The 22876-nt window shown below is 35.3% G+C and overlaps 1 protein-coding gene across 2 annotated transcripts in view; it reads left to right on the top strand.

The window, feature by feature from the left end:
- Window positions 1–22526, top strand: part of DUS2 (dihydrouridine synthase 2) — a 29215-nt gene extending 6689 nt beyond the window's left edge. For both annotated transcript variants that reach the window (XM_075161074.1, XM_075161075.1), the window contains exons 4-16: window positions 262–353; window positions 1256–1299; window positions 2106–2166; window positions 4977–5024; window positions 8352–8417; window positions 11809–11879; window positions 12352–12438; window positions 14788–14956; window positions 15918–16039; window positions 18687–18830; window positions 20023–20110; window positions 20745–20818; window positions 22044–22526. In XM_075161074.1, coding sequence (XP_075017175.1) covers window positions 262–353; window positions 1256–1299; window positions 2106–2166; window positions 4977–5024; window positions 8352–8417; window positions 11809–11879; window positions 12352–12438; window positions 14788–14956; window positions 15918–16039; window positions 18687–18830; window positions 20023–20110; window positions 20745–20818; window positions 22044–22281 — 1304 coding nt within the window. In that variant the 3' untranslated portion in view covers window positions 22282–22526. The remainder of the gene's footprint in view (window positions 1–261; window positions 354–1255; window positions 1300–2105; window positions 2167–4976; window positions 5025–8351; window positions 8418–11808; window positions 11880–12351; window positions 12439–14787; window positions 14957–15917; window positions 16040–18686; window positions 18831–20022; window positions 20111–20744; window positions 20819–22043) is intronic.
- The last annotated feature ends 350 nt before the right edge of the window (window positions 22527–22876 follow it).

Raw genomic sequence — 22876 nt, 5'->3', positions numbered from 1 at the left:
TAATCATTAGACTTGTTCTGATGCTGATGCTTGCCAAGAAACAGTCTGGGGGATGATTAGGGAATACTGTGGGAGGGAGACAGCAATGTGCAAGAAATGTACTGCAAGGACATATAGGAGATAGGGTGCCATTAGTTCTGCTGTTTGTGGAAGACTTATTTGATAGTATTTCATTTATATACAAGATATATAGTCATATGACTTTATGATTATGTTTGCATATAATTTTTGCCTGTTTTATCTGTTTCTCATTTCATATAGAAGTACTTGAAACAGTGGACTTCGTTGCACCTAATGAAAGAGTTGTTTTCAGAACTTGTGAAAGGGAGAGGCACCATGTTGTCTTTCAAATGGTAAGAAACCAACTGCAGGTACTCTTCTAATAACATAGTTAAACAAGGTGGTGTTAGTAACGTTAAGTCTAAAGCAGCTCTCTGTACTGCAGACTATCAATTTCTTGGTGCTTCAGGTGGATGTAAAATTTCACACCAAATGTGTTGCAGAATTTCTAATCTGTTGGTACACATGCGGTCAAGATCTGTATTATAAGATCTCTGTACAGCTGTTTTCAGAAGAAGTGATTAAGATGAATTCTGTGCTCTGTGACAGCAGCTTGTTTTTGTAATAGGTTTCTTTGATGTATTTCCAAACGTATAGATACCAAAAATAAATTATGTTTAAGTCTTGTACTGTCCAGTAAACAGTCTCACTGTTTACTGAGAAGATTAGTGTGTGCTTTAACATTGCACAAATGGACTGAAGGCTGCTGGAGAGAAAAAGGTAGTGATTTGTTCTTTGAGACCACTCTGTATAAGACAAGAGATGGTGGGGGGGGTTGGAGGGAGGGAGGGAGAAGTGTGGACTGCATTAGATATTGAAAAAGACCTTTTTCAGTGGTAGTGATAGCCCTGGAATAGGTTGCCTGTAGAGGCTGTAGAATTGTTATTAGTGGAGCTTCTTAAGAACATGATAAATATCTAATGGTGATGGGCTAAGCACATTTGATACTGTTGTAGGTTAAGAGGGTGGACAGACCTCTCTGGATCCCTTTTTGCATCACCTTCTGTCATTCAGTGTCTAACTTAGTACGTGCTTTAGCTAAATGTTTTAGCTATCTGTTGTGCCTTGAATGGGTCTCTGTTATGTTGTACTAAATGTTTAGAGCAAATATAGTTACACACATGTGCAAGTGAGCACATTTTTTTACTAATTTGATGATATTTTATAATTACAAATCCTCTTGTTTTACCAATAGGGTTCAGCAGATGCTGAAAGAGCCCTGGCAGTAGCTAAGCTTGTGTAAGTCATCTTCTCTCACCCCCTTCTCACCATGGGTTTGTTTGGGTTTTTTTGTACAGAGGAATTATCGTGGAAGACAATTTTTTATGATTGAGAGGATTGAGGTAGGTCTTGATAGGACCAAGAAAAGTTCAGTAGGAGCTGCACAGTAAAGTGTAGCATCTCAAAAGGCCAGTGGAATAATGGTGTAACTGCAACTTATATTTAAAATAGTTCTTGCTCAAAACAGCAGCTGCTAAGTTCTATACTGGGATCAATGGCTTTTTGCTACTGCAGTAAGTGTGTCCTTGATCTCACCAATATGAAATTCCCCTGGGTATTGCACAGCTGCAAGTAAGACCAATATGCTTGAAACGGTCTCCTATTGTTTGTGGTTTGAAGCCCCCAATAAAATATTGTGCAAAAATGAAAAGTGTCTCTCAAACTTCTTTAAAAGGCCTTTTAAGTGCTTTTAAGCTTCCACTTTAAATAGATGGAAATTTCAATAGGACTTGCTTTAGTGACAGTGGTGAATTTAGTGGTGGATATACTTATATATACTTAATCTTATATAAACATATTTAAGATGTCTGTTTGCAGCTTCTGCACAATACTGGTTATTGAAACCTGTGGACAGACTGATCTTCCGCTGGTAAAATAAATATGTAACTTATATAAGTGAGAAGCTAAAAATTCAGAAGTTCGAATGAAAACTTAACCTTAAATTCTCATTTAAGCCTTAATGATGATGGAAAAAGATGTCTATTTCCTGATTGTTATTCTAATATGCTGAAAAATGTTTTAATTCTCTCTTTCTTCTCTTTCAGAGAGAGCGACGTAGCTGGTATTGATATCAACATGGGGTGCCCAAAAGAATATTCTACTAAGGCAAGTGGATTTTGATTGCTCTTAAATAAGCTTTTTCTTTCTTAGAGGTGTGGAGTGCGGAATACCTGTTCTGGTTTTCTGGGCTGAACAAATTCAAGCAGTAGAATTTTCATGCAGATAAACTTGAGGTTTATTTTTTTACAATAAACAAAAAGTCTTGAAGGTGTCATGCTCCTAATACAGTAAAATAACATAGTCTATTAGAAATCTCACTTAAGAATAGGTTTGGTCATGTAATTAAACATACCATATACATGGGTAAGCATATATGAAGTCTGTAAGCTCAGGTACCACTGAGCAAGAGGTGATTGTGTTTTCTGTCAAGACAACCACTGAGTATTGAGAAAAATGTAGTGAGGTTGTTAAATTGTATTATTGTACAAAATTAACACTAGGTTATTTAGAATTCTGGAAATTCTGTCAGGCTACGTTGTATCTTGCACATAAAAGTAAATTCTGTAAGGCAGGATAGAATAAAGTGGGTTGGTTTTTTTTGTTTTGTTTTCCTGAGGTCACTAATTTGTTGGATGAGTGAAATATATTCTGCTTAGCCTTAGAAAAAATAGGAATCACAGTTTGTCATCTGAGCAAGTAAACATTCGCAACTCAGCAATGCTGAGTTCAATTATTGGTCAGTTTTAAGTAGGAGGAGGATGGATCAGTTAAAACTCGATTTTTTTAGGTAAGTACATGCAATACTAAACTAGTCCTCTATGGTCGGTGGCTAAAACAGAGTAGTCAAACTGTTAGCACTGTTAAGCCAGTTAGTGTATAGATGAAATATCAGTGAATCAGAGCATGGAGCTCCATTTTCATGTCAGATGTTCACACAGAATAGATGAGAGAAATTTTGTACTTACTGTCAAAGAAAGAGAACTTCAACTTAGAAGACTTAAAACATCATTCCAGGGAAGAAGCGTGGCTGTTGCGTTTAAACTTTCTATCCTCTAGTCTTTGTAGTATTAGCATTTTTGGCATTTGGAGCATGTTCTCTGTCATGTGAAGCTGTAATGCTTCATCCTTTAAACAGAGAAAACAATATATTCATATAGGCAGTACTTTCACTTCCTAATTCTGTGTTACCCGTCTTTACATCTGGAAGCTTTTTACTGGCCTTTTACTAAAGCAAGAGCACAAATGTAAATGGTAACTTCAGATCTGCCCTAATTCCTAGTATCAGCCTAAGCTTTTATAGAGCTTATATATTTTTTGTTGTCAAATCAAGTTGCCTGTGGACCAAGTAAAACTATTTTTTTTTCCCCTCTCCCCTTTCACAGTAGAAAAAACCATAATTCTGTGGCAGTTCATTGTATCTGGCGCATAAATACATGGCCGGTTGAAATGAGATATCTGGTGCATGAAAGCAATCTTGTTAAAACGGGGAATAGTAAAGGCCAAAGCTGACACTGCCAAACATGCCCATACCTTGCATGATGCCATGACGTTGTACAGACTCTACTCCACATAAGTATGTCATCCTCCTTTCTCAGTTCTTCAGCCAAGAGAAAAAAATGCTTTGTCTAAATGGATTTATTTTCCATTAACGGAACATGTCTTTTGATAAAACTACTTGAAACGGAAAAGCGTTTGTTTTAGACCACATAACCTTAAAGAAATAAAAGGACAGACTACATCATGGAGTTTTGGAACAGAAGAACCAAAAGGCCCTAATGACTGTACATAGAGTATATAAGAGAGGGCTGATATTTTTCCATGACAAAGATAGCTTTTCCTTTGGAGCACGTGAGGTGTGTGAGAATGTTGGACACCTTTCAGGTATCTAGTATCTTCACTTTAACAGTTCAGAATGTTTCAGCCTGGATCTGACAATGGTCAATGTTGAAAGTACCGGCTGATGGTGCAAGAAGGGCATAGGATGGATCAATTTCTAGGGGGATTTTCTGTTTCGCTCTGAAGAATAATTACTTAAATTCTTCCAATATATTCCATCTAACTTGTGAATAATTTTACCCACATACATTTCTAGGGTTTTTCTGTTGTAATTCCATTAACTTTTTTGTTTCAATGATAACTTATGAAAATTACAAGGTAAGTGAGGTATGGTGAAAATAAATATTTCACATTCTTTTAAACTCAAATTTTAATTTCCCCAGTTCTGGAGCCTTTTTATTTAGTATTTAAATTCTGTTGTTTCTGGGCTTCCTCTATTTTTCTGCCAGATGGCTTTTGAGATAAAGTGGTATTACCAAGGAACTGTAGTCATGTTGAGGACGTGTCAGTAAATTCATAATGGTCTGATGATATTTCCAGTATATTTCTTATGTCTGCCTATTGGCCTCTAGATCTATATATGCAGATGAGATAGCGCAGAAAGAACAGCTAAAATACTAAATTGTTAAAGTGTTCATTAATTTGTCTTAGCCTGTTTTTCTGAATGTAGTGTGTAGACAGAAACTACTGATATCAAGACCTTCAAACGTGGCGTATAATGTTAAAACAATAAATCTGTTGAGCTGTCACTTAATGAGTAGAAACTGGATGATTACAGTTGCTAAAAATGGCTTATTGAAATCCTGTCCGCTTCATAAAATAATGGGAGCAAGTTGGTGCCCTGAATTACTGCTTAATTATTCTGATCTGGTTCTAGGAAATGTGTTTCACCAAAGTGTTCACTAATGCTCCTGCATTTTAGATTTTGCCATTTTCTCCTTCTCCCCCCCCCCCCCCCCCCCCCCCCCCCCCGTTCTTAATGTAACATTGTACTTTTGCTGTGGTCTGCTATCAGGCAAAATGATCGAGTTGAAAAATGTGTTTGCCTAGTGCGTAACAGTTTCTGTATATTTTCCCAGGGAGGTATGGGAGCAGCACTACTATCTGATCCTGACAAAATAGAGTCTGTAAGTATCACCTTGTGGGTTTTGAACTGCCTTGGAAAGCATTATGTACTGTGCTCTACTGGAAGCAGGAACGAATGCCTAGAAGACAAATTTGTAAAAGCTAGAGTGGAATAATCAATTTTGAATACTGAAATTAAGGTTATGGATAAATAATCCTGATTTAGTTCTCCTTGTCATTGTCTGGACTATAAAATTGCTACCTTCTTCCTTTTCAGTGTTAAAACTTTCACAATGTGGTGCTTGTATTTGCAGAGGGAAGAGTTTTATGTGCATATCTGTGTAAATCTATATAAAACCCTATGTGAACCAGTTTGAAAAAGGTTTATACATATGTATGTATGTATTTGTGTGTGTATATATTCTTTTATATATATGTAAAAAAAACCCTGGATGAACCTATATGAAAAATATATATATACATCTATCTATATGTAATATAGATAGATATGTAATATGTTTTTTTGTTTTCTTGTAGTTTTTTTTTTTTTCCCCCTTGAGGACTTCTAAGCTTCCTGAGATTAAATGGAGTCCAGACACTGCTCTGGGTTTCCAGGAATGTTCTTAGCATATAGTTCTTATATTTTCTTTCTGTTTAAAGACCTGATTCTTCATAGTTCAGATGAGTTGACTGTGAACTTTGTCTTGCTTCCCCTTAGCTTTTAGTCACTCCCTATATCCTTCAGAGTTCCTGAGGGCAATTCTAGTTTACAATTCACCTCTCACTAATAACTGAATCATGGTACACAGTGTCAAATGTTTCAAGGTAGTTATTCTTTGTTTCTTGTACTATGAAAAATACGCAGATCTGGACAAAACAAAAATACCAAAAGCACTGCTCTGCCTTTTTCCATGTGGCTTTTCAGTGTTCTTTGTTTTAAGGGTTCTTTGATGTAGATCAGTCTTTTGAAGAGACCAGTCTTTCTTCACTCATCTGCATGACTTTTTCTGAATGATAGCCAGTCTCTTTCTGATCCCTGCAGTTCATGCCTTTTCCTTCTGTCTCAAATGGATGTTGAGTCAGTCTTTCTTTTGTAAATCCTTCCTCTTATTGTGATAACACCATTCAGCTTTGTAGGCTAGTAGGAATTCTACAGTTTCAACAAACTGATCCATAGCTTAGTTACTATTTTTTGTAAGCTCAGACATGAAAACAGGTTGTTCCGCGTCATTTATTTCATTCTCTGAGGACATGCCATTAGAAAGGCATGTCATCAAAGTTACAACCATGATGGAGTGTTAGCCTTTTGCCAAATGTAAGAATCTCTTGGTGTCAAGAGCCACTGTGTTAGCCAAGCTGTATAAACTGACCACTCAGCAACTGGAAGCATTATTAATTGTGCCAAAGCAAGAGTTTAAATGGAATAGACTGGACCTATTAATCTCTCTTCTATTAGTTGATGGGAAAAGCAAAAGTACAAGTGATCCAGTCTTGATTTAAAAACATTTTTAGAGAAGGTTGGTATCAGTCTTGATTTTTCAAAAGAGAAAGCAGAATCAGGTAACTCTTGTTATCTGCAGAAAGTCAGCTTTCTGCAAATACAGGCAACAGAACTGGAACCAGAACCCAATTTTTTGAGGTCTATATGGTGTTCCATGAGTTAGGTAAGGTGAGTGATACTACCCAGAATTAAATTGTAATTTATGAAGCATGAGATGATGAAGGCTGAAAGAAAAAATTTTAGGAGTGGGAATTGAGAGGGAAATGTTTAGCAGGCTAGAAGTAAATCTGGCAAAAATATTTCTCATAGCAATGAGAGGCAGTTGTAAATATGGTTGCTAACAGCTTTCCTTCCCCTCTACAACCATTACACTTTGTTTTGATCTTCAGAAGAGCAGGAAACTTGATGTTCAAAAATTTGGAATTGTTCTTTTCAATTTAAGATGTTAATAGGCAGCAAAATCTTAGGCATGAAAGTTACTCTTAGCCAAATGCAAAGGGATAAGTAAACTTATAGCCTGCAAAAGACATCTGAAATTACAGCTCCAAATCAAGCTTTCCATATGATTAAAAAATGTAGGATTTGGTTCTCACATTGGAATCCTTAATGAGGCTGACACTGAAAACTTACAAGGTTTGCTTATGATGCTCTTGTAAGAAAAATATTATAGTGATGATGTTTGGAAAATTATGTCATTTCAGTTTGATTTATATGCAAAAAAAACCCCCACCAAACAGAAATACTTAAGAGATGGGGTTTTTTAGATCATTTTCTTGGCTCTTACTGTTTTATTTGAGACCACTACTGATGAAAGATTTGAGTAGGCAGTGCAAGGTGACACTAATTACTTGCCAGCTGTTCTAAGAATTTGTGAGTGCTAGCTATAACAGCTCATTTCTGTATTAGGAACCTAATAAGTTCAGTAAAATTAAAAAAAAATTCAAGTTTCACAGTATACACAACTCTGAAAGAAATCATTTATCTGCAGTTCCAGCCATTTTGTGTGAGGGAAGTGTACTCAGATAATATCTCAAAAAAAAAAAAAAGTTGAAAACCAAATATTTTTCTGATAACAGTCAGGATCAGCTGGTTTCCACTCTTATTTAGAAAGCTATTGGATTTCTGGTACCATTTATTGTATAGTCATACAGTGATTTAAACATGTATAGGCCATTATATGGCCCTTTTAAGTATGGTCTGTTGGACTTAAATTCAGCCTGTGAAAAGGAGATTTTTTCTGTAGCTCAGTTCTTAAATGGTTAAAGTAAGTGCTGTCATTTGTCTGCTTATTCTGAGTTTGTTTTAATGAAGAAAATATGCTTTGTGTTAAGCGTGGAATTCAGTTTACAATTTTTGTTTTCTTTTAGGAGATTCAATGATGATGTTGCTTGATATTTTCCTTTCTTTTTTTTTCCATTTTGAAGGCTTTCTTCTCTTTAAAAAAAAAATCTTTTTTTAGGGAATACTTACATTTAGTTTTCATAAGAAACTCACAACTTGAATATAAGAAGACTGTGAAAACAGTTGCATGAAAATGAAAAACCTTTGCACTTTATTTTGAAATGAGCAGAGTTTACTGGTCACTTCATATTAAAAGCAGTGTTGAAACTCCAGCAGCAGTTAATTGCTCTGTAAAAGTCCAGTTAAAATCAAAAAAGAAGTGGAAATAAAAATGGCTTAGACTAGAACTAGGTTTGTATATCTGTCGGATAAAATTATATACTCAATTACAGACTGCATGTGTTTGTCTAGTATGTAAGATTCTTTATAGAGGAACAGTAACTAATGTTACATTGTTCTAATTTCTTTGTATCTTCAAGAGAGAAAGGAGGAGAGCTTTATTAATGTCACTGTTGTGATCACGGTTTTGTCGTCTTTTTTTTTCCAGATATTGACTACCCTTGTTAAAGGGATCTGTAAACCAGTAACCTGCAAAATCCGCATTTTGCCCTCAGTAAGAACATAAATCATTATGCTAAAGTGTTTAGTTGTTGTTTAATTCTGTGATTTAAAATGAATTAGAATATATGGCATTCTAATATATTGGCATGTAGACCTGTTATTGTGAAATGGCATTTGGAATTATAATTTCTGCTCGGGATGCTGTCATGACCTGAAGGGTTATCAGAGCTGTGGCTGTATAGCGATCGTAATTGTAGGTTCGTGGGATTCCGTGATACAAAAGGACACAGGGGCTTTTATCCTCTAATTTTCTCAGCTTTATTACAGTTTACCACAAATACCACAAAAATCACCATAGCAAACATACCTATGATTAATAAAGCAAGATATAGATATAGGTGTATCTATCTCAAGCTATTACAAATTATTAGTAGCACCAATCAATAGTATAAAAGCAATGATTAATATGGCAGCAATCAATTATAGCAACAATCAATAACAGCAACAACCAAGTAGGTATATACTATTACAAGATACTACAAACTTATCACTAGTGAAGCAAGTTTATCAATAATACAACAGCAGATATACTTATGATAGATTACTTATATGCATATACATATGTCTGTTCATAGTAATAATACTGGTATTAAGTGCATTAAACAGATCTCAGAAGGGGGCCAAACCATCCCAGAAGTAGAAAGACAAACTGAACCAACCCCAAAAGTAGGCCCCCCCCCAGAGGGGGGCCAATAAAATAACAGACAGAGACTCTCTCCAAAGGTGATCTGTGTTGTGGAGTTTGGAGTCTGCCAGGCATCCCTGACAAGAGTCCAAGATCTCATAGAAAGTTTGTGTGGAGAGTTCAACCTGTTTAGGAAAAGGAAAAGTGTGTGCAGCATGGGAAGCTCTCAGAGAGAGAGAAGCTCCATTTTGGATAAAAACTAAGTCATTTTTATGTCATAGAGACACGAGGGTGGAGAACACCACCCCTCAAGCAGCCTGTTAATTCCTGGTTTTCACCTGGGGCAGCCAATAGGTGATTGTTTTCTGTTCTTTCAGACCAATTTTTATTTTTTCCAGACTTTTCCTGTTCTTGCAGTTAGAACAGCCAATGGCAGTTACAGATGCTTTCTTTATCAGGATGTTTTCCCTTTTTTCCAGACTATTTTTTACCTTTTCAGATTATAAGTTGCTGATACAGTTCCTTGGTTTTGCACTTACTGATGGTATCTCAGGATGTCGCGGGTTTTGAGATACCCAGCTGCACTTATCAGGGATGCTTCTGGTTCACAGGCCTAGTTCCCAGGCTACCAGTTTTCACGCTGGCAGGCATTTTTTCTCTCAGTATTTTTCCTGTTCAGTAATTTTCCCCTTCCAACCAGGTCGCCTTTCTGGCGGCTCACATCAGATGCCAAACTTTGTTTCTCCTCTCTAATTAAAGAAGTCAAAAAGTACTAAACATTAGATGTCTACACATGGTTTTATTCCACTGAACTGCAAATGTGGATACTTCTATTAAAAAAGTATTTTAGTCCATTTATTGTAACCCACTGAGTTAATTCCAAAGCTTTTGCTGGTGGATAAGCACTGAATGAAAATTAAACGAAAAATGCACTCTTATTTTAGAAGACAACTGTGAAACATGGAATTGATTGAGAGTAACATCATGTGTACATAAGCACAGCATGATGAACTTTGAATATCTTGACACTCTGCTTGAAGTTTAAACTTCAAGAGGGGAAGACCAAGCCCTAATGTTACTTCTCCAACTTCCAACATTCATGTTAACAATGAAGATTTCACCAATGAAATTGTGTTTACAAAAGAAACTGCCTGTGCTCTATGAACTCCTCATTCTACACCGCAAGGAAGTTTTGCATTACTTGACTCCTGATTTACTGTACGTGCAATGACAGCAATAAATACTACAAATTATACCCAAATTAAAAACAACTTCTGCAGCCTTTTTAGAAACTCCTTGATAGATTGAAGCACTGAAATTGCTAGCTTATACAAAGAGGTTCATAACCTTCATTCTCAAAAGCAACATCTTCATTGCAATTAGAATTACTTTTTTCTGGATAGAATCTTGGGTACAATCATTAATTTAAAAAAAAATTGTGGCAAGACTGTTATATTGCTAAAGCTGTTACATTTTGTTCTGTCAGTATTTTTGTAAAATTCAGCTATTAAGACTATAGTGAAAATGCATAGGTTCTCTTTTTTTACAGCTGATGTAGTTTCTTTACTGGATTTTTTTTTTCAGTTGAATTCCCTACATATTTTTAAATCTCCAGGAGATTATGTGCCTTCTCTTTTAATGACTGATTATTTTGCAAATGTGTTTTTAATTACCTGCCTAGATACCGTGATTGCATATGACCTGGATGGATATTTCTGTAGATGGATGAACTGTAACTGAGCTAGCTGTTGTTCAAAAGTCACTTACCTGTGCACTTAAAATGATTAAATGAACAATTGAAGCCTGTGTGAAAAGAATCAGTAACTCTGTGTAAGATCATTTTGGTTTTGAAGTACTGAAGTATTAAATCAAAGAACTGGCACCTCTCCTTTCTATTTTCTACAACTATCCTAGAGCCTTTTCCTTTTTGTTTCAAGCTGCTTTTGCATAACGTGTCATCCATCAGAACAGCAGGTGAGCTTCTGTCTCTATGTCCATGCCAGCTGGTAGATGTTGCATTTTTCAAAGACTGAATGTGCTATTTTTGTGATGAGCCACAGATCATTCTCCAGCTTTTGAAAAGAAAATTGGCCTTCGCTTTTTTTTCATTCTCCCTTTCCCCAGAGCTGCATAAGACAGGCTAATCCAGCAGTGTGTCAAATTTCTTTCTGCCTTTTAACAGCATCTTACCTCCTTGAAGATATACTGGGAGCTTTCCCTTTTTCCCCTGTATCTTTTGATTCACTGGTCATGTACAAATAGCATTAGAATTTTTTACATATCAATTAACTTTTTAAGACACATCTGAGAGGAATATTTATAGACGTGTGATAGCGTGTTAAGTTGATTTCAGAAGGCATCCTCTTATTAAGATGCATTTTAGTTACAATTTACAGAGTAGTCGTTAGAGAGGACTTGCTAATCAAGTGTTTTGTATCATTTTCAAATGGCAGTCTAAAAACCTGTTGGAAAATATTCTACTACTACAGAGTATTGTGTTTCCTGGGTTGAGAAAGTTTGCGATCTGTAGTGTCAAGGAAGTGTTGGCAATGGATTATTATTTTTGCCGTAATATGTAGTTCTTTAATTGAAGTATCTATTAAATGGTTATGCTTGTTGGGAGTTAGTGTTGAGATACAAGAATCATATCCCTCTTGATGAAAGAAAAGACTTCCAACGTTTGTTTGTACAATGATCACATGATAGTTATTCCTTTTTTCTTTGAACTAAAATTATGTCATTCTCTCTTATCCCTCAGGTTGAGGATACTGTGAATCTGGTAAAGAGAATAGAAAAAACTGGTATTGCTGCCATTGCAGTCCATGGAAGGTAAATCGATTTTAGGCAAGAGAGACTTAGATTTTTTTTTGGTGAATGTAACACAGTAAGAGATGACTAGGGTATACTCTACACAAAATGTGTGGTTCTGATTTCAACTGTTAACTAAATTGGTGGTATAGAAAATCAGGCCAGTGATTAGGGAATTGAACCACTTGCTGCTGTTTTTCTAAAATTTTTGTCTCAAAGACCAAATGAAACTAAAATTGTCTTGCATACTCTGTGTCTAAAAAATGCTGCTTATCTGGATATGGAATTACAGTAACAATGTTTTAAAATGTATTTGATATGAAATAATTCTCTTATGTTTAAAAAAAAAAAAGGAAAATTACATCAAATATATAAAGTAAATAAGCAGAAATAAGTATGTCCCAATAATCCTTGAGGCATGTCTGCTGTGATTCAGGTATCTACAAATTCCATAGGAAATCTTTGGTCTCGTCTTTTTTTGTTTGTTGGAAAGGAAGAAGGAGGAGAGGCCTCAGCACCCTGTCCACTGTGATGTGATCAAAGCCATATCTGAAGCAGTCTCCATTCCAGTAATAGCAAAGTAAGTTGGACTAATTAGCTCGTTATTGCAAGATGCCTGTACCTAACTTAAGATTTGCAAGTGCAGGAAGAAGATCCTTCATGTAGGGCGAATACAATGTCACCTGTTACCAAAGACCAAATCTGAAGAGAGGTAGCAGTGATGGAAGTTCGCCCTATGAAGTATCACCATACCTCAGTATTTAGTTTAAAAATGCCGTGTATTTTTCAAGAAGTATTGCTTTTGTATGTCACAATCTGTCCTATGCAAGTTGTTTCTGATTGCATCCAGCAGTTGAATTCTCTAGGCTTTTAAGCCCTGTGCGGTGACTGGTTATAACCCTACCACTGTGTATCTTGGACACTCGCACACTAGAGATCACCTGTCCCACTGCTCAAAAACAGTGTTATATTCTGTGGCCTCACATTTTCCCTAAGACCTCCTTAGTTTCTAGGCATACGGACACAATTCCACTGAATCTGTTTGCTTGTATTGATAGATCCTTCAATAACTGTATGATAGTAAAATAAGAAACTCAGTCTTGGAAAAGTTTAGCTACAAACAGGTAAGTTTTAAGAGCAATTTTGGAGGTAATGAAAAGTATCAAACTGTCCTGAATTGTATCTGATCTGCCTGACCAACATCTTTTAAATGTTTCACCTCTTTATAAGTGGCAGTAGAATATCCTTGGCTAGAGAAGCAGTGTCCTTAAATGAAGTTCTCTCGTCATTGATCTTGAGTTTTCATGGAAAAGCAGCATCTCTGCAAACCATATACTTGGATCGGGAGTTTGAGAACTGTTTTCCTGTTCACATTTCTCTGTAGAAAATACATTGAAAGTCACAGATTTTGCAGTTAGAAAACCTATTTCTGTACTGGACAGAGGAAATATTCCATGCTGATAACCTTTGTTGATCTACTTTTCAGGGGTTCGCCCCCTTTCTAGTTTTCAGAGTAATTTTTTAAACAATATGGAATTAAAGAGCCAAGCAAAATTCACATTGTGCATTGCCATGAAGTCTTCGTTTGCCTAGGTAAAAGATGAGGCTAACAATTTTTGTTAGATTTTATGCATGTCACAGAAATGTCAGCTCTGCGTGAGTACTTTCTATGATGTAGAAGTGTGCAATTAAGATACAAAAATATCAGAGGTTTCTTGTTGATAAATTGCTTCTAATTAATCCCTATATCGATTTACGTCTTTAAGTGTCCCAACATGCTGAATTAACCTTAACAATCCAATTTTTTTTAGTGTTTCTCTGAAAAGGGTATGATCTTTGTTTTAAATACACTTAGTGAAACTTTTCCATCTCCAAAGAAATGAAATGTGCAACTTGGAATCCTGCTTATTAAATATATTTGATCCATGATACTTGATCCCTGCTGTAACTTATTTGGCGAGTATTTTGAGAATTCTAACCACTTGTACCTCAAGCTTGGTCAGGAAATATACAGGAATGAATAAAAGAAAGTAGACTGGTGCTAAAAAAAAAAATCCACCCCCAAAAAACCCCAAGAAAACTTGTATTGGTACTATGATTTCTAGAATGGTACTGTGTTTATGGAGTAATCGTTCATAAGTGCAGGAAGCTTGCTTGTGCTATCTTCACAATATAAATGTCTGGTTTTAAAGTAATTTATCGTTCTCTAGTTTTTATTTTGAATTTGACAGTGTTTTTACTTTTGAAGGGATAAAGATCCTACTCTTACTTTGTAGTTCTAACGTCCAACTTTCATTTTACATTTAAAAGATGTTGTGAGGGAAGCTTTAAGAGAAAGAAAAGGTGTTTTAAGTGTTCTTCTTGCTTACTAACGTCTGACTTGCCGACTTGAAAGCAGAGGCAGTACAATAGAAGCAGTGCAACCTTCTTTTAACTTTAAAGTGCTTTGTGACTGATCCGGAAGTACAACTTGTAGTTACTCTCCATATGTTAGTGCCCGAGTGAAAACGGAATGATGCTGTCCATACTTAACTTGTTTTCAGTATCGCTTGTGCCAACACAATTAGTATGCAGTTGAAGGTTACAGAATTAGCAATTACAAGGTATCATTTTTCAAACAACATGGAAGTGAGTCTTTGTGAGCTTATCCATTAAGAACTGTGTGAAAGCATTCTTTCTTCCTAAAAACAGTCTTCTATTTTTAAGAGGAGTATGCAGATAATTAAAAATATTATATGTAATCAGTGTTTTAATGAGACATTGCTAATAAAACTCTGACCCATTTATTCTCTTAGATTTGAGATAATATCCTAAATAGACTCTGCCACCATTAATAATGTAATAGCACATTGAATATACAAGGCTGTGTTAAAGTACAAGAAATAGCAAATAAAACTTTCACGATTATAACAGTGATGTTAATTTTTAGTGGAGGATCTCATGACTTCATCAAAGAATATACAGACATTGAGACCTTCCAGAAAGCAACAGCTGCCTCATCAGTAATGATAGCTCGTGCTGCCATGTGGAACCCATCTATCTTCAGAAAAGAGGGCCTTTTCCCCTTGAAGGAAGTCATGCAAGATTACATCAAATATGTATGTTTTTTGGAATATCTTACTCATAGTTAACATTGTTTAGAATTGTTAATCCAAATCTTTAACTACAGTATTTTAACTCCTCTTAATTTGAAAGACTTAGGTGCTGGGGATATTTTAAAATACTGCCTATGACATGAGTCTTGCAAATCAACCACTGCTTCCTTTGTTTTATTTTGTTCAGAAAAAAAATTTCAGAAATCTGTATTCAGAAAACATTTTTTCCTGATCATTCTTTTCTTGCGTACCAAGCTTTTTAGCCCTAGTTTCTTGGGAACATTTATGAGGCTTACAAGGCTATCTTAAAATGTCTAGGAGTTTGAAAAGCTAATGATATGTAGGCCAAGTCTCTCGATGTTACAGTAGTACAAATAATATTGAACAAAAAAAGTGAAGGAATATTAAATACTCAGTTACTGCTAGATTCATTTTTAGAAATTAATTGCTTTTCACAAATACCGTCAAGAATTTTTAACAGCAGGGAAGCAAATGGAATGATTTGCCAATAAAGTAATGCTGTATATCTATAGCTCCATTAGCTGAGTCATCTATAAAATTTTACCTGTTATTCAAAATACACAATTTTAATGATATAATAGGAAATTAATCAGAAATCTGTGGCTTTGATCATGTAATCAATTCAAAATTTTTTGGTTTTTGAAAGTTTGGACTGCCATTAACTAGTTGCTTACTAAAATATCACTGCATCGCTAGTCAGTTATGTAAACTGATCAACTCTTTCTTCATCAGTATATGGATAAGTTGAACTTCTGTTCATGAGATCATGCCAAAATAATCAGATTATACTCACATTCATGAGTAGTCTTGAATATGTTATTGAGAAAACTGTACATTGTGGTTTGCCTTTCAAAAAGGATTTTGAAATTCATCAAGAGACATGAGCATTATATAAGATAAATTTGTTTGGTATGTTTTTATATACGTTGTCTCTCTCTTCCAGGCGGTGAGATATGATAATCACTATACAAACACAAAATACTGTTTGTGTCAGATGTTAAGAGAACAGTTGGAAACTATTCAGGGTAAGAAGCTGCATGCTGCGCAGTCCACACAGGAGATCTGGTAAGCAGAACTGTAGGAACTGTACTCTCTGTCAAACTTGCAAACCACTTCTCTGTCTGTAGCGCTGACTGGCATTTCATACCTTCAGAAGGAGTTGGGGACAAAAAAGAAAAGAAGAGGGGAAAAAAAAAAAGAGCAGTTAGTGAGATGTGGAATAATACAGTAAACTTCCAGGTTTCCTCCGTGCTCAGGTGTTAAAGCTTTAACCCTAAAACTGTCTATATATTCAACATATTAATTTGAGTGATGCTTCACTGAGTGACAGGCATTTATCCAATATTTGCATTAACTGATGAAGAAAAATTTCAGCATTCTCTAGTGGTACCCTGGAGGTTAATAGTATGGAGCTTGTCTTCTTCCAGAGATTTTTTTTTTATTTTAACTTCCCTTTTGCATGTGGGGTTTTTAGTGTTACTAGAATTTTTATGACAAGATGTTTTTTTAAATGAACATTTAGAGATAAACTCAAAACAATGTATGAAGGTCGCTTATATGATACTTAAATGTATTTCTTTTGTGCTGCTTTTCATACCTGAAATATGCTAATGATTGATGACAATCTTTTTGAGGAAATATAGTAACTTTAATGAATGTCTTCATCCTGGACATCTGAAACAGTCTGGATGAAATTTCTCAAAGGTGGAAACAGAAAAGGAGGAAGGAAAAGTTTGAGAGAAACCATAAAATAGACATGTGATTGAAGAATTCACACAGAATGGAGGGGAATTCAGGTTTGGACCCATCCCAAAACTTAACAAAATAAAGGTCTGAGCTTGCATGGGTCATATCCATGTTGTGTGCTATAACTATCCTTCCAATGGAATGGAGGGGAAGAGAGTCTCTTTGTTTTTATAAAATAAACAGTCTGAAACTGTTATCTTACATGTATGAAAATGGATAGAAATGTTGAAAGCTTGAAATATTTTGCAAATGGAGTTATTGTTTTCTAGCAAGCCCTAATCAGCATTCTGTTCATGTTCAAAATGAATGGAAATGCCTGCAATCCTTTTGCCAGTTTATTACCAATTTTGACTCTCTGTAAACACTGCTGACCATGATTATTACATTACAATACAATGAGGGGAATTTGTATTTTATATATAAAAGGAGCTAGCCTTCATTAATCATAAAGGAGCAGTGGAATCCATGAACAACACTTAGATTTTGCAAGTTACTTTTCACTTTTGCAGTGTAAATAGTTGGACAATTTTTAGTATAGTAACTTACTATCTATTTTGCTTATAGTTTTCCAGTTTGGTTAGAAGAGATATAGTATAGCTAGAAACTGAAACAATCTTTTACAACTTCAAATAAATGTTAGCCAAAAGGGTGGTGGTGTTTCTCTACTGAATGAATAGTAATGCATAGTATGTAAAGAAAAGAAATTATAAGTAAGAGTAAAGCCTTTAAACAGGTAATTAGAAGAGTCACAGTTTATACATGTAAACACTGGATAGAGATCTAATGTAAAACTTCTGGGTTTATGTGATGCCATACAATTTCAAAATCGGCTTAAGCAGAGTGTGTGCATGAGAGAGGGACAGAGAGCGAGCCACTTGAAAACTTATAAAACCGCTTTCTATCAGCAGACTCAGTCTGTTAACCACTGTTCTGAACAGCCTGTTTAATGTCCAGATAACTGAAGAACATTCAGTTATTTAAAATGCACCTATACATCTTCAGACAAAAATGTTTCTTAATGCTGCTGCCTCCCGGTGGTGATGGCTTGTTACAGCCGTTCGAGGTTTTAACCTCAGTACTGAATGTAAGAGAGCAGACTGCTGCATTTCATTCAAAAAAATTTACGTAACAGTACATAGTAAGTTGTCTTCTCTTGGAAGCATCAGTTAGTGTTATTCAGCTTCATTGCTTTTCCACTTAGAGCACTGGAGATGGCTTTGTGGCCAGAACTCATTTTGTCATTGAACAGCCTCATACCAATGAGCATTCTAACGGTCAGAAAGTAAAAGTTTTCTTAGGCTGCAGGTTTTATTGTTATCATCTGCAGAAAATGAATAGTCTCAGTTTTTCAGAGTAGATGTAGCCTGCCATGGATCTGAAATTTAAAAGGATTTGAGGCTCTTGCCTTTGACCCAAATCCTAGTTGCTTCCTCCCTTGTACTGGGGCTTGTGAATAATACTCTTAAGTCAGAAAATCTGAGATCTTGAGGTATTTGGATGTTATAGTGTTTATTGCTTATAGTATTTTTAAATACTAAAATCAGAAGAAGAATCTATTTCCTACCTTTTGCTTATATTGCCCTTGTGGAGCTGATGCACCAGTAGTCACTCGGAGACGTTCTTTGCTGATTCATCCAGCTGCAAGTTATTAATTGAGCTAATAACTTGGATATTGCAGGACCTGTATTTCTGTTTGATTCTGCCTGGACTTTCAGGCTGCAAGTTGAATATATAGTGCTGGAAATGAGAACATTCTTTTTCTACTTGTAGCTCAACAGTGTCTGATAAGAATTGAAAGAGAAAGAGTATAATGTCACTGTGCAGAATATAGCCGCACTTCCATGTGATTCTCTGCACGTATACTCTATTTAAACACAATTGATTTCTATACTTACTTTTCTCTATCATGATGTGATACAAAAATTTATAAGCTGATCTCTAATACAAAGGAATTCTGTTTGAATAGTGAAGTCTTTGAAATGGCTGACTTCTATGAAGAAACAACAGCTATTTTCGAAGCAAAGAAAACATCTTTAGAAACTGAGACACAGGATGAAGATGACCAAATGGAAGATCCAGATGTAATAAAAATGGCTGTTAGATTTGACAAGTAAGCATGCAAATTAAGTTTTTCACTATCTTGCATCTATAAATAAAAACTGCGAATTTGACGGTGCCTTACAGTTTTTTGAAAATAACAATTTGCATAACAGTGCTCACTGAGTAAATTTTTATGAAGCAATTTGTGTACATCATTACAAAATCACTAGCATCTCCACTCTTCCTGTGCTATTTGGATGTTGTAAGATGTTCTTTAGTTCCAGGCTTCCTGAGACTGCTTAATTCTCTCAGTTAACTTACTAGAAGTGCTGAGTGATTTTTTAAAAAATCCAAACATCTGTACGTAGAAGAGTGTGAGTATACAAAGATATAGAGTTCAGGTTTTTTGGTGAAATTTAACTAAAACACAATAGTTTTTCTATAAAAAGTCCTGCACAAATTTTGTAATACACTAAGCAGATAACATATGTGCTTATCTGCAGTATTCTAAATGTGTTCCACTCATAAGGTATTCCTTGAAAAACTAATTAATGGAGTTACGCACAATATTATTTTTTATTATAATCTATGAAACCTATAGAATTGCTGTTACTTTCCATGTTATACCCATGTTTGCTATTTTTACTATGTTGGCTATTAAGTCTATCAAACAGCTCAAGAAGAGTGTGATATAAAATGCTCCTTAAATCCAGTCATAATGCTTTAATATTTACAGGATATATTACCTGACTCTGAGGATTGAATACAGTGGTTTTACAGTATTTCTTGTTTCTGCCAAGTACAAGGGGCTGTAATTCCATGTCTGTAGCTGAATCAATGCCTACTTTTCCTTCCCTTTTTTATTTGTTACCTCTACTGTCTTATAACAGAAGCAGCTTCTTTTCTTCTAGTGTTTAATCTTATATTATTGCTTATAATAAGCAGCACCAAACCGTATCTCTATTCTGTGTCGTATATTTAGTTAGAATCTCCTTTCTGGTAAGTATCTTTTCTCTAGCTGGATGGGAATGTTTGGGAAGAATTAATAGAAAAGTTTAAATTTTATTTTAGGTGTTATGTCAGACATATTACTTCCTTATCTAAGGAAACAGCATTTTTCTCGTAATTTGAGCTGTAAAATTAAACCACAAAAAATAACTGGTAGAAGTAATATAATAAGCAGCACTATCTGTTTTAAAATAGATCTGTTTAGTAAGTAAACTCTGTGTGCACAGTTGTTGACCACAAATTTTTCTGTCTAGGCGAGAATATCCACCACAGATTACTCCAAAAATGTATCTTCTGGAATGGTGTAGGAAAGAAAAGCATCCTCAGCCTGTTTATGAAACTGTGAGTCAATAAAGAAACCCTTTCAAACCTCTTCTGCTGCCTTGTCTATGAAATTAAGTATTTTAGGACTCAAGGTAGTGAGAAATTCAGCTTCCCAGTCTGGCATAGCTCTCGAGTAAGCAGCTTCAGAAATGGTAATACAAATATTTATGAAAATAGCAGCTTATTTTATTAGAAAATAAACATTTGAAAGTCAAGCTTTCAGTCTGGTTTTGATTCATGTGTGAAAGAAGTTGCTGTAACTAGAGGTCATTACATAGGAGTCCACAATCGACTTCCTTTTACTACTTCTGTTAAGTAACGAATTTGGATTCAGAATGTTTTCTTTGTTGTTGCACACTGTTATAGGTAGGAACTATACTGGACAGGAGCAACTGCTTGGTTGGGTGGGGACATTATTTGATTGTTTTTTTTGTAAAGCAAAAATATTTGCAGTTTGGACAATTTCTTCTTATTCTTTAATCTTAAATATGCAAGGTTAAATTTGTGGTGTGAATTACAGTAATTGTAAAGGTGTTACTTGATTGTGATGTAAAGACAAGAATAACAAGGAACCTTGACAATGTTGTTTGTTCTATAAATGACATGACTGTTTTTTGACACCCCCCTCCCTTTTAATTCTTTTTTTCTCCAGGTTCAGAGACCACTGGATAGATTATTCTGTTCAGTAGTGACAGTAGCTGAGCAAAAATACAGATCAACTCTGTGGTAAGCTATTCTTAATATTTCTTGCAGCTATATTGTAATTGTTTCTGAAATGTTGCTTGAAACTTGCAATGAAAGGGTACTCCAGTTTATTGCAGTTGACTTTAATAAAGTCAACTAAAAGTTACTTTCTAAAGCTACCTCTGGGAGGGAGAAAGGATTAAAAATTTCTGAGAATTGAATGTGACAAGAGGAGGTAAGCTTTAACACAATCAGGTAAACTGTTATAGATTTTAATTCACTTAGTTCACAAATTGTATTGGAAGGGGAGCAAATAGGTGACTTGGTTCAGTTGTGTTTGTGAAGAGTTCAGAAACTAACCAAGGTAGGCAGAGGGGAGCGTCGGAGGAGGTAATGTCTTCAGCCACTAAAGCAGATCCATTCTCAATAACAAGTCAGGATTAAGTGTCTATATATAGTGAAGCAGAGGACAGTTTAGACAGTTTAGATCATCTCAGAGATCACAGTTAATCAACAGCTACATCTAGGGCTGCTCTAAAGTTTCAGACGGTATTTTATACAATCATCTATTAATACTGCCGTTGACTTTGCACCTAAGCTGAACTTGATTTAACTGCAAAGCTAGAGCTCAGCATTGAACACTTTAAAGAGGACAAATGCACACAACAATTACTGGTGTTTGCAGCATTCCTGTTAGGAGACTTTAGGAAGTTAAGCTCAGCTAATACGAAACTTTGAGAAGAAAATGTTTTCAAATACTGAATTTCACAATTGTGTAATCTGCAGTCTCTCTCGGAAATGACAGCATTTTTGTTACTATGGAACAGTTCCTGCTTTTGCCATCATCAATGAATTTGTATGCCTACCAGTGATTATATTTGGGCCTGAGTGTCTTTCAAGAAAGTGATCCTTCAAAACTCAGTTTTGTTTAGTGATCATATTTGTAAATGTTAACTTCGAGGATTGTAACCACTTGGGCCAAACACACGTTGACATCATACCTTTGAAATGAAGAGTGTTTGAGACACAGACCTGATAGAAGCACATTTTCTAGGAATATTACATCAGGAGTGATGCATCAACATTGATACCTAGCAAGATCCAAATAATTTCTGGAACTGACCTGTTTTGTTCTTCTGCTGTGAGATGACTACAAATGCTGTTTATTTCATGATGTTGCATCAGAGACAAGAAATTGATTTGTCTTTTGGCAGTGTAGAGTCTTCAGTTTCTACTTTTACCTGTGCTCTGTCTGCTTGCTCTTCAGGGACAAGTCAAAGAAACTAGCAGAACAGGCTGCAGCTATTGTCTGTCTGAGAACATTGGGTGTCCCAGAGGGAAAGCTGTGTGAGGGAGAAAATCACCTGATTAACAAACGCAAGAGGGAAGACCAGGAGCACTTGAATAACAGAGACCACGGAGAAGAGCTTGCTGAACCTTCCCATAAAAAAGCTAATTTTATTGAAGAAAATTCTGACATGAATGTGCCTAAGATGCCACGATAGCATGGAAATTAGAGGTTTCACACCTATGCAGCTACAAATTAGCTCCTATTTGTATATCTTGCTGTTCACATTTCATTTGGATTCTCTTGGAGACAGATAAATTCCCCAGTTGTGAAAAATGCCAGAGATGTTTACTCTTCACCACTCACTGTCCCTATGGTGCCTTTCAGACAGGATAAATTAGCAACTTGATTTTAAAGAACATTGAGAAGATTATCCCAAACAATAAATTTTTTAAAACGTCAGATATTTTCAAAGCAATTTTGTCATTGGTTTTATTACTTGTTTTTTATTTTTTAAGAAGTCTACAGTGTGCTGGTAAGAGATACATGAATACATCATCCATAAGCAGATGGATTCATTATAGAACTATGTAGTTAATCAGAAAAATTAATGTAGGAAAATATTAGTAGCTAAGTAGACATGGTTTTGTCAAATGAGTTTTATGCATGTCTTGCAAGCTTTATTTACGTCCATCATGTATCAAGAAAGTTTTTTGCAAAGAGAAGGACTAGAAATTATAACACTAAGCATGAAAATAACATTCTTTCATAATTTCTACTACATTTTACCCTCCAGAAATATGACAATAAGC

This window comes from Calonectris borealis, chromosome 12 (genome assembly GCF_964195595.1).
Source record: "Calonectris borealis chromosome 12, bCalBor7.hap1.2, whole genome shotgun sequence".
In the NCBI taxonomy this organism is placed as follows: domain Eukaryota; kingdom Metazoa; phylum Chordata; class Aves; order Procellariiformes; family Procellariidae; genus Calonectris; species Calonectris borealis.
This window is presented reverse-complemented; position numbering and strand designations above follow the sequence as displayed.